Below are 11,359 nucleotides of genomic sequence, written 5' to 3' on the forward strand. Positions count from 1 at the left end.
TTTTAAGAACTTAAATTTCCGGCTTTATCACCTCCTCAGAAATAACGCAATAAGGAAACCCAAGTGTGTGTCTGTACAGGAGTACGAAGGCATCTAACGCTCATTGACTGTGATATGAAGAAAGCACCAGCTCTTCCCAGCAACAGCAATGAATTTATGCATCAGAGCAGTCTGACAGAAGGAGACAGGAGTGAAATAAAAGATCCAAATGTGCTTATCTGGTTCTGGAAAAGCCCCATGAGTGGAGTAACAAAGTGCATGAATAGAAATGAGCATACAGCACAGCTACCGTAATCTAATGTGAAATAAAGGAGCAGATGTTGGCCTCTGATGGAGGGTCATGCTATGGCTCCCATGCGAGAATTGGCTGGCTGTTGTCCCCATCTGCTGTTGACTCTGTAGGAGGAGAAAAAACATCTGCATGAGGGAAGTTGATTTGGATTGGTTAATATAGTGGGGAGGGCTCATCTACACTTGAAATACTACAGCAGCACAATTGTAGCACTATAGCTGCACCACTGATGTTCTTCAGTGTATGTAGATGCTACCTGTGCCAAGGGGAGGGATTCTCCATAGATAATCCACTTCCCTGAGTGGCAGAGAGACTTTTCTGTCAACCTACCACTGTCCACACCAGGGTTAGTTAAGCAAACGTCTATCACTCAGGGAGGAGGAATTTTACACATAGCCGGGTCCACCTAACTTTTTAGTGGGATCAGGTCTGAGACCTTCCTTCCTGATTGGGCTGAGGAGTCCTAGCCTGATCTCTTTTCTTGGCTCTGCCATATACTTCCTGTATGACCTTGGGCAGGTTACTCAATCTCTCTGGGCTGTTTCCTCATCTGCAAACTTGGGATCATTTCTCCCTGCCCTTTTTGATCTTATCTGTTGAAAATGTAAGCTCTTTGGGTCAAGGACTGTTTCTTACTGTGTGTCTGCATAGGGTACACTGGGGCCCAGATCTTAGTTGCAGCTTTTAGGTGCCACCCTAATACAGATAATCCCAGAGCAGAAAATAGATGCAAGGTGGAGAAGTGTAAGAAGAAATCTGTGCTTCAGTAAGTTTTAGCTTCCTTCAGAATCACAAACTGGAGCTACAAATTATTTGATGGATTATTATTTGAGGGGGAGGGTTAGCTCAGTGGTTTGAGCATTGGCCTGCTAAACCCAGGGTTGTGAGTTCAATCCTTGTGGAGGCCATTTAGGGATTTGGGGCAAAAATTTGTCAGGGATGGTACTTGGTCCTGCTGTGAAGGAAGGGAGCTGGACTCAATGACCTTTCAAGGTCCCTTCCAGTTCTAGGAGATAGGCAATCTCCATTAATTTATTTAAGAAAAATGGCTACTTGGAATAACTGCACAGAGGGAATGACTCATGTTATGGCAGTAGTTATCCCTAGCTCATAGGCTGTGGACTCAAAGATGGGAAATGCCCTCTGCCAAACCTCAGTACAGTAAAACTCCAATAGTCCAGCATCGAGTTGTCCAGTACTCATAGTCCGGCATCAACTGGCACCCGGAACTGCTCAGGTCAGCTGCTCTCACGGCCAGGCCACTGTGAGCTGCATGCGTGCTCATGGCCCACACCGTTCCGCTTACAGTCCCCAGCACACACAGCATCCAGCCTGCACGTGCTAGCAGCCAGCTGTTGAGCACAGGCAGCTGCTTCGGGACCCAGACATAAGGTTGGGTGAGAAGGGGGATTGGGAGACAGCAGGGAGGGGAGGTGTTTGGCTCTGGGAAAGGGGAGGGGAGGGGAGAGGGGGATTGGGTTGCGCACGGTGTGACAGCACGTTGGGGTCCCCCGCCTCCTGCACCCCCGGAATGGCACGAACAGACTCCACCAGCCGGTAGAACAGAGGGAGTTTATTGCCTCTCCAGAATACAGCACAGATGTCACCAGGTTACAGGGCAGGCCTAGGATGCCTCAGCCCCCCCCCTTGATATGGGGTAGGGGGTCCGGCTTCTAAACCCCTCAGCCTGTTGCTGAGGCTGCTTCCTCCATGCTCCCAGACAGAAACTAACTCCCTCTCCTCCAGCCCTGCCCCCCGGCCAGGGCAGCATCCACCTTCCTTTGTTCCTCTCCATGGGGGGTAGCTGGTTGGACGGTTTAGACCCTCTGCATAATGTCTCACTCCCTGTCCTTCTGGGTTGTGGTACCAGCAGCAGCCAGTGGGGGTTACCACAGAGCCAGCATAGAAAGCAGCCCAATACCCCCACTACGTGTCACACGGCCTCCCAGCCAGTTCATTGAAAAGCCAGCCACTAAGCGCATGAGCTCCAGCACCTGGAGGAAAACGCATGGCTGTATGGGTGGCTCCAGGACCCGAGCATAAGGTGGTAGGGGGGAGGGGCGCTGGATTGGGAGGATGCCCCATTATAGTACCTCCTGGTACTCCGCCATATCTGATAATCTGGCACCACCTAGGTCCCAAAGGTGCCAGATTATCAGAAGTCTACCGTAAATCAGCAGAATGTAGTACAGATTGAACCTCTAGTTCAGCACCCTCAGGACCTGACCGGTGCTAAAGCAGAGAATTTGCCGGACCACGGGAGGTCAATATTATCTAGCAGCATTACCAACACTGTCACTGCTTTCTGCACTCTAAGACATGGAGGGGTAAATTAGAGCTAAATAACAGCACAGAACACAGAGCCAGGCCTGGTGCCTGTAAACAAACTATGAGACCATGGGAAACTTGGCCACACCCATGAAAAGTGGACATTGAGCTAGCTAAGATCCTGCCCGACCAGAGAGTGCCAGACTAGAGAGGTTCAACCTGTATATAGGATGGCTAAATGCCAAGAGGGTAATTCCTTAGTGAAGAGATTGTGGGAGGGGGTAATAAAAACCCAGTGCTGCATGACTAACAACTGTAAAGGCACAAATGCCAGAGGGACTTGAACCAGTGAGGATGTGTGCGCATCAGGCAAGTTTCTTGCAGCTGCCAGCAGTGATAGAGGATTCCTATCAATAAGTGGGTGGAGAAGGAGGACAGGTAAAAAATTAGCTGATAGCAGCCTGTCAGAATAGCTTGGCAGGGGAGGGAATGATCTCCAAAGGAGCATCAAGTTAGGCAGCTCACCCACCTCCTCTGGAGTATCGTCGTCCCATGAGTCCTATGAATTTCTCTCCTGGATGCCCTGGCATGGCAAAGAAATGCAAAGGTCGGCAACGAGACTTATAAAAATTAAATGCAGCCTCTTATGAGGAGGGAAAATAGATGGGGAGCCAAACCAATAGCGCATCTACAGTGCAAATGAGATTCAGTCATTTCGGCTTCCTTTTAGGCCTGGTTTACACACAGTTTTTGTACCAGTTAAACTCTTGGCGAGTGTGGTTATTTTTCTATGAAAATAGTTTCAAGCAGTAAAACCCATAGTCTGGTTGCAGTTTACTGATACAAGGCACCTTTATACTTGTACTATTGCATCCGCACTAGGGGAGGAGGTACAGCTTTATATGGATTTCAAACAGAGATTAGCTCTATCACTGAGACTATGTGTCTCAGACTGCAAGCTTCTTTCAGAAGAATCTTTTCCAGAAGAGATCTTCCGAAAAAACTTAGGCTACGTCTGAACTGCAGGCTTTTTGCACAACAACTGTTTTGCGCAAGAGTTCTTGTGCAAAAGGTCTTACGCAAGAGCTTCCATGGCTGTGTGGACGCTGTCTTGCGCAAGAAAGCTCTGAGTGTCTATACAGCAAAAGCACATCAAAAAAGTGATCTGCTTTTTCAAAAGATAGTGTCCATTCAGTGTGGATGCTATCTCACATTTAAGCTGTGATTACTATGGACGGAGTGGCCACCAGGGCACCTGTGCTTTTTCCTCTTTACCGTTCTTTTGAAAGAACTCCCTCTTCCCCGTCCACACATGCCTTTTTCCAAAAGAGCTCTTTCGCAAAAAGGCTTCTTCCTCATAGAAAGAGGTTTACCAATGTTGGAAAAAAACCCCTGTTCTTTCGATTTTCTTTCGAAAGAAAGTGATTGCAGTGTGGACGTAATTCAAGTTTTTTTTTCAGAAAAACAGATGTTTTTCTAAAAAAACCCCTCTCTGGTGTAGACATAGCCTGAGACGCTGCCCATTGCCGAACAGCTGTACCCCAGAAGTGTGAAGAGCCTTGGGTCTCTCTGGTGCAGGCCCAGAGCTGAGCGAGGACAGTACTCTCCCTAGGGGACTTTGGTTAAAGAATCTATGATTTAAAGTTATGAAGGGGAAAAAAAAGCTTGGATAAAGTGAGCTTATCTGGATTGCTCTGACCTCGAGCAAGCCCAGGACTAGGTGTTGTGTTGACCTTTGCAGATAAGAATCCTTTGAGTGTAGGATGGTTCTGGTAGAGGATTGAAGCTTCCCCCTGCCCCTTGTTGTTATGAAAGAGAGTTGAATTCTGAGGGTGAGACTGACTCAGGGCCACCTGACCCCTACTCCTGCTGCTTTTCCAGTGGCCATGGACAAGTCACTTCACCTCCCTGCCTTTGTTTCTCCATCTGACGCGGGAGTGATATTATTTACCTGCCTTTGTGGGGGTGGGAGTCAGCATAATCATGTTTCAAGATTGCTGTTGCAGTCCTCTCTCTTCCCTCTGGCACAGAAGGGAGCACAGCAGCATAGCACAGCAATCTCATGAGTGACATTTCTCCTCCTCTTAGCAACAGATCAAGGTACCACTTATATTCCCTTAAGGATCTGGTGGTGATACAAAGGCAGGTGACTCAATGTGCCTGCCTCTCTGGGGTGTGGGTGGAGGTGAGCATGCACCACTGGCTTCTCAAGCAGAAAGGCGGGTAAAAGAAACACTCACTTGTATGCCCCCACTAGTGAAATATGTGGCACTCCTGAGGTGGGTGATGGGAGGGATCCCGTGAGGATTCCCTGTTGTGATCCCTCCCTCTGGGGTATCTGGTTTTGCCTCTGTGGGCCACCAGGACACCGGGCTGGATGGTCCTTTGGTCCGACCCAGCTGGCTGCTCTTATGCCAAAGAAAGCAAGCAAAAGAAATGAAGGTTGAGAGTGAACACCTCATCCTTTTCTGCTGAACGGCTCCCAAGTGATCCATGTAAAGTCACGTGTGTATTTGCTTATTGCACTGCCCACATTTGAGAGAGAGGGAGAAGATCAAGTGCTATAATTGCAATGGGATTCTCTCTTAGTGGACATTGAATGTTGGAGAGGAAGAGGTGGTGGATTAATTCCATCCTGCATTGCCAGGTTCTTGGGTCTACTCTCAGCCTTGTGCAGAGGAGACCAGCACGGACTGGTTTTGCTGCTTAGACAGCAATCTGAGCCAAGGGAAGGCTTATTCCTCAGAGTCTAATGATTTGATCAAGGGATTGGGAGAGGCTAGATCAATGTTCTGCTAACTCTGCTACTGACTCACTCTGACTGTAGTCATGTCACTATGCCTCTCTGAGCCTCAGTTTCCCCATCTCTAAAATGGGAATAATGTTGGTAGCCTTTGGCTCCTCTGGTAAGTGGTATTGTTATGAAAATATGGTCCCTTTTATTATGAGGGAGCCACTAATAAGTTCAGAATGAAATCTCTTCAAGTAGAAATGATAGTGATTGTCAGCAAGGATCAGAGAAGTGAGGGGAAAATAGAAAACCATTAGAGCTGCAGGATGAAAGCAGCTGACCTTCCCTTCACCAAAGGAAAAGCCCAACAATTCTCCTCTTGAGCAAGGGAAAGCACCAAGTCCTTGCAGTCAGTGGCAGTTGGTATGCATTGGTCTGATAGGCTCAGCAAGGGAGGACTCCTGTTTGCATTTCCAATAAGCATTGAACTTACCACTCGTCCGTTTTCCCATCAGGCCGTAGAACTGCTGGAACTTCCCCCTTTTCACCAGCTCCGCAAAGCGCTGGAGTGAGGGGCTCTGCAAGCCTGCAGCCTAGAAAGCAAAAGCGAGAGCCATGGGCAGTAGCTGAAATCCCCTCCTCACTCTTGGTAATGAGCAAAGCAAGAGCTGAGTGTCTGGGAACAAAACCTTCCTTTCAAGCAGCAGCTTGGAGCACTGAGGGTGAAATAGTCAAGGGGTGGCAAATTGGTCAAGCTGTTGTGTTAGCTTCTGACATATGCAAATGGTGGTTTCTACAGAGATTCAATAGGACTTCATTGCAACATATTGGTATTAATTGCCATAATGCTGCTTAGCTTGGGCTGGTGCCTCCGTTCCTCCCGCCACTGAAATTAATCCAGGTGGTCCAATCCTTGTAGCTAGATAGTCCAGGTGATGACATTTCTGCTCAGAGCTAGATCATTTTAACCCTTGTGAACATGAATGATAACAACACATGTAATGGCAAAGAGTGAGGTTGATCTTGGCTCTTGTAAATTCTCAGGAGACAAAGCAGCAGCCTTGCTGTAGGTACTTTGCAAATGAAGAGGTAACGCAGTCCCCACTGTGTGGGCCCAGTGCTCCATTGCAACAGAGAATCAGACTCAGTGTGTGGAGGGATGTGTGTGGTTCTGTTTTGTTTTAAACAAACTCACAATTTCACTTTTTCTTTGGTGCCCAATTTCTAATTAGACACTGAGGTTTCGCACATAACTAATGTGTGTTACTATTAGTGTGAAGATACTCTGACATGTTAACACATCACAAACCTGGATTTTTTAATTCTAACCTCATGCCCTGGAACTCCATGAGCCAACATTTAATGGAGGGGAGTCACAAGGAAAACTTCCTGTGCTGCAGGGTTCTTGCACTTTCCTCTAGCAGGTGGGACTGGCTACTGTCAGGGACAGGATAGGGTCTTGTCTGAGCCAGTCTAGCAATTCCTGTGTATCATTAAGGCATTAGGGGGGGTCCACCTGTCTCTGTGAACAATTTCACAGTCAGTTTTACAGCTTACAGATTGTAAGAGGAGTTTGCAGACTACCAGGGCTCAGAGCTGAAATGCCAAGCCCTGCTGGGACAGTGGTGTGGTCCAGTGGCAAGGGCACAAGAGGGTGAATCAGGAGTTCTGCATTCTTTTCTCAGCTCTGCCACTGACGTGCTATGTGACCTGGGGCACATCATAGCCTCACTCTGTGACTCAATTTCCCCACATGTACATTGCCTTCTGCACAGTGCTTGGAGAGCTACGAATGAAACCTCACGTGTACCAGCTAAATACCGTGGTTATTTTTTCCCTATAAAAAAAATGACTCAGTGGAAGCTTGCATGCCAATTTAGTTGCAGATACCTGTGGCAGAATATATTTTAGCTTGCTGTCTCTTCGCTAAGTTGGCTAACAGTTTCTAACGAGAGAGAACAGCTGTTAGATATAGCATCTGCTTCAAGTACTAACACAGCCCCTTTTCTGTATGCACATCAAAGCAGATAAGTTGTCTAGAAATGCACCATATGAAGCATTCCTTCCAAGTACCTTATTTCTGATGTACCAATTGCTGTGATGTTTAGGCACCAAACAGGATTGCTGGTAGATATTTTCCCCTTCTTAGAAATCATTCATTTGAAAATGTTACATGCTTTTCCTTTTTAACCAGAGAACTTGAGTTGAAATCACTTTACAAATCAGAAAACTGAGATCCAGACAGGTTAAGTGGAGATAATAAATACCTCCCTCCCTCTCGCATCTTCTTGGGGTGTTGTGAGCATAGTTTGGAAAGGACTTTGAAGAGCTCAAGTTTTGCATAAGTGCAAAACATCACTACTGGCTCTTTGTGGTCCTCCTTTGCAGGAGATTATAGTGAAATCAGGCTGTGCTAAGATACTGAGAGAATAAATTCCCCAAGCCATAGTCAAAGACACGAAGAATAAGCCATTTACCTTCAGAGATGGGGCTTTCTGATGGTCTTCCTCCAAACTGAGCATATCATCTTCAAAACAGGAAACCAGTGAACACATTAAAATCAGCAGGAAAAAAACTCGAAAGCTTCCCATAGTTCTTGACAAAGATCCTTGCCTAAATCTCTACTTTCAACTAACTAAATAGTTGAGGGAGTTTAGAAATGAGATGCTGGGTTTTTTCCTACCTCTTTTTATTTCTTTCTTTCTTATAGCTGCACTTGTCAGTTTCATAAGATATTCGCTCCCGAATTCAGTGCCTGTTTCTTTCTAGTCTTTCTCTGTCCTGTCAAAGTCCTAGATTTGCCTTTTATCTCTTCTCCAAAGCTGAGCTCTGCTGCCTCTATTTATCCAGTTTTCTCAAAGGGATTTACTTTCCCCAGTCCAATCAATGAGCAGCTACTCCTGTGACTTCACAAATTACCCAATGGTTCTCTGAGGAGGAGGGAGGGATGCCCTCTGCTCCCTTGTCCTCCTATCACTGATTTCCTCTCTCCATCACTCAGACCTCAAAGCAGGTTGACTACACTATGGCAAAGGCATTTCTTTATCCTTTGTAAAGATTTCTGATAATTCATTCCAATTTGGAAAGGCACATTCGCCTAGCTTCCTCCCCAGCCTTGAAGTTCATGTTACTGATCCTACCACATACACACTCCATGAAAGGGGGCACTCACAGAAGTCCTCTGGGGAGCCCCATTGCCCTGTTCTGCTGGGCCAGATCCTCTGGTCTCCCTCAGACAAAGCACAGGGGTTACCGCCTCTCTGCAGAGCAGTGCACACACTGAACAACTTCAGCTCTGAGAGGACGCAGTCCGAAGGGCTCAGCATCCAGGAAACCCACCCACCCAAAGTGATCAAAACTCCAAATAAATCCATCTTTCTCCATGGAAAAGTTGTACACAGGAAAAGCATATAAGGATGTCTACCCTCTGTCAATGAAAGAGAAAAGTGCACAGCAGCTGCTCCCCCTCCCAGGTAACAATTATTTACACTGGGCCTGATACTAAAAGTGTTTTTATTAAGTACAAAAAATAGGATTAAGTGGTTGCAAGTGAAAACAGACAGGTCAAAGTAAGTTAGTACATTAACATGAATTGAGAAGGAATAGCTAGTTCTAATTCACCAAGGCTATGTCTAGACTGCAAGCCTCTTTCGAAAAAGAGCGTCTAGACTGCAAGCGGAACTTTCGAAAAAGCAAGCCGCTTTTTCGAAAGAGAGCACCCAGGCAGTCTGGATGCTCTCTTTCGAAAAACCCCAGTTTGCATTCAAGAATGCCTTTTTTCGAAAGAGCACTTTCGAAAAAAGGTGTTCTTTCTCATGAAATTAGGTTTACCGCCGTCAAAAGAAAAGCCACGTTCTTTCGATTTAATTTCGAAAGAACGCGGCTGCAATCTAGACGCAGGTGAAGTTTTTTCGAAAAAAGGCTACTTTTTTTGAAAAACCCCCTGAGTCTGGACACAGCCCAAGAAACTTATTACATTCAAGTTCTTACCCAAAACAGCAGTTCTTATTTCAGGTCTAAGCTTCAAATCAGAGTCAAAATCCTTTACTCTGACTTGGGTCTCCAGCTGTCTTCAAAGTTCTTTGTCTCGTCTCAGGGTGTGCCAGGCAGTTTCAAAAACAAGCTAAAGACAAAAGGCTGATAGTGTCCCATTGCTCAAATAGACTTATCCCCAGTGTGGAGATCTTTTGCTTGGCATCCCTCCCCCGCATGGAGAAACACCAGGTTCCAAATAGATTCCCTTGCCAGATGGCATGGTCACATGTCTTCCTAGGTCAGCCTCCCTTTGAACTTACAAGACAAACAGTGCTCTTTACAGATCATTGAGCTGATCACCAAGGCATTAGGTTTCCTGGATGCCAGCAATGGCTCTCAGCACATTTAAAACTATTAACAGATTCACACGTCCTATATCAGACAAGAATAACACATGCACCAGAACAGGGGATGCAGATCCAGCAAATTGTAACTGTAAAATGGATGTTACATATGACCCATTTTGCATAAAGCAGCTTTGAGTTACACCAATTGTGACAGACCCAGACTAGCTGGCTGCCACACACTAATGGAGGGAAGACATGCTGGGGCTTGGGTGAACGACTTTCTGTTCCCTGCATAAAGGAAAGCCCAAAACCTAAGGGCAGCATAATCAGGCAGGCACCTGGGGTCAGTTACAGCTTGCTAGGTGCTACAGGCTAATTAGACACCTGCAGCCAATTAAGGCCTGCAGTGCCGCTTTAAAAGGGCTCCCCAGGCAGGGAAGAGTTTAAGGAATAGACTGAGGGGCAGGAGGGAGGAAGTGGGTGTGAGGGAGACTGAGGCGTGGGAATGAAAGGAAAGGTGTTGGGAGGATTGTTTGGGGGAAGCAACCCAGGGAAAAACTGCTAGATTGTGAGAGGCAGTAGCTCTGCCTGTTGCTGCTGCCTTTAGGGTTCCTGGGGTGGAACCTGGAGCAGTGGGCAGGCCTGGGTTCCCCCAACATCTCAACCTGCCTCAAGAAGGGAGATCAGGACTCCAGAGGGGATTTTACCCCAGACATTGGCAGCAGCCTGTGATGAGCTTGGCTCAGCAGGCTGTGGTTCCTGCCTGTAGTAGAGACAGAGGCTGTGTGGAGGCGGCAGCAAGCCTCTGAGGCTAACACTGTCCACCAGCAGCACCTGACCCACAGGGAATAACTGGAGCTTGCCACAATATTAATCTTCCTAAACCAATTTTCATAAGTCATGGAGGGGGGCATTGTGTGTGCTCGCATGTGCACCCACACACACATTTGTATGTACATGTCAGGTGTTTAGGGCTTCATTTTCCACTGCCAAGTGTCATTTTTATCCCTCTTCCTGCCGTCCATTTCATGCTCATCAGAAGGCCTGTTCCCTTGTCTGAGCCAGGAAACGGCATGTTAGGCCTCCCTGCACTGCAGTCACACACAACACAGCTAGTCACCATGGTAAGAGAGATTTTGATTCTACAGCTCAGCTGCAGAAAAAGCACTCAGTTACAGCCATCAGTTACACGGGGTAACCAAGCAGGCACAAGCCCATTGCTGAAGGGTTCTGAAAGGAATACTCCTGCACCCCGCATGCAGCAACGGGTGCGTGCCAGGGAAAGAGTGCCGAAGGCAGGGTACTGGACGAGGTGGCCCCTTTTCTGACCCATTTCTTTGCATCCTGCATGTCCTTATCAGCTCATTTCACAGTACATTTTCCTCCCAGTCTGACTCAGCCTGTACCTCTGTGCACCCACTCTGAGAGCATCTTGTCACAGTTAAACCCTGGAACAGACAGTGACTAATGGAACAAGAACTTAATTAAAACGTCTCCATCATCTTCTTGTAGATTTTAGGGATCTCACTGCAATCCTTCTGCCTTGCTAGCTGTATCCTCCCACTGCTGCCTTGTTTATAGACACTGCTGCTAAATTCCCTGCCAGCTGGGGGAGAGAATGAGCTGGAAAGCCAGAGCTTTGCCCCGTATGCTCCTGGACTGACTTCTTATGCGCAGTAGGGGGGCGGGGGTTGTAAACTCTCATTTGAAACAATACCACTTTGAAATCGAGTTTAGACTAGGAAA

At 47.0% G+C, this 11,359-nt stretch overlaps 2 protein-coding genes across 4 annotated transcripts in view; one reads left to right on the forward strand and one right to left on the reverse strand.

Annotated features, from left to right (window-relative positions):
• KAT7 (lysine acetyltransferase 7) overlaps nucleotides 1-10,465 on the forward strand; it is a 36,789-nt gene extending 26,324 nt beyond the window's left edge. The window contains exon 15 of the mRNA XM_025183263.2: nucleotides 40-10,465. Within this exon, the coding sequence (XP_025039048.2) occupies nucleotides 40-45 (6 nt within the window). The 3' untranslated portion in view covers nucleotides 46-10,465. The remainder of the gene's footprint in view (nucleotides 1-39) is intronic.
• TAC4 (tachykinin precursor 4) lies at nucleotides 262-9,498 on the reverse strand. 3 transcript variants are annotated; one of them, XM_006120429.4, is made up of 5 exons: nucleotides 9,282-9,498; nucleotides 7,769-7,818; nucleotides 5,785-5,884; nucleotides 3,090-3,143; nucleotides 262-396 (listed from the first exon to the last, which is right to left on the reverse strand). In XM_006120429.4, the coding sequence occupies exons 2-5, from the start codon at nucleotides 7,811-7,813 to the stop codon at nucleotides 344-346; spliced, it is 252 nt and encodes an 83-aa protein (XP_006120491.1). In that variant the 5' UTR covers nucleotides 7,814-7,818; nucleotides 9,282-9,498; the 3' UTR covers nucleotides 262-343. The 3 variants fall into 3 exon arrangements, with proteins under 3 accessions (XP_006120491.1, XP_075767442.1, XP_075767441.1); XM_075911327.1 differs by lacking the exon at nucleotides 9,282-9,498 and adding an exon at nucleotides 7,975-8,094; XM_075911326.1 differs by lacking the exon at nucleotides 9,282-9,498 and having other exon boundaries at nucleotides 7,769-7,892.
• Nucleotides 10,466-11,359: the final 894 nt, after the last annotated feature.

Source organism: Pelodiscus sinensis, chromosome 29 (assembly GCF_049634645.1).
Source record: "Pelodiscus sinensis isolate JC-2024 chromosome 29, ASM4963464v1, whole genome shotgun sequence".
Taxonomy (NCBI): Eukaryota; Metazoa; Chordata; order Testudines; family Trionychidae; genus Pelodiscus; species Pelodiscus sinensis.

Bases quoted from the DNA above. Each gene is read 5' to 3' on its own strand.
- TAC4 (XM_075911326.1), bottom strand. From the start codon at position 7,882: ATGGGAAGCTTTCGAGTTTTTTTCCTGCTGATTTTAATGTGTTCACTG. The intron at 5,885-7,768 runs GTAAATGGCTTA...TTTGCTTTCTAG, and splicing joins AGAAAGCCCCATCTCTGAAG to GCTGCAGGCTTGCAGAGCCC. The intron at 397-3,089 runs GTGGGTGAGCTG...CTCCTCCTACAG, and splicing joins ACGACGATACTCCAGAGGAG to AGTCAACAGCAGATGGGGAC.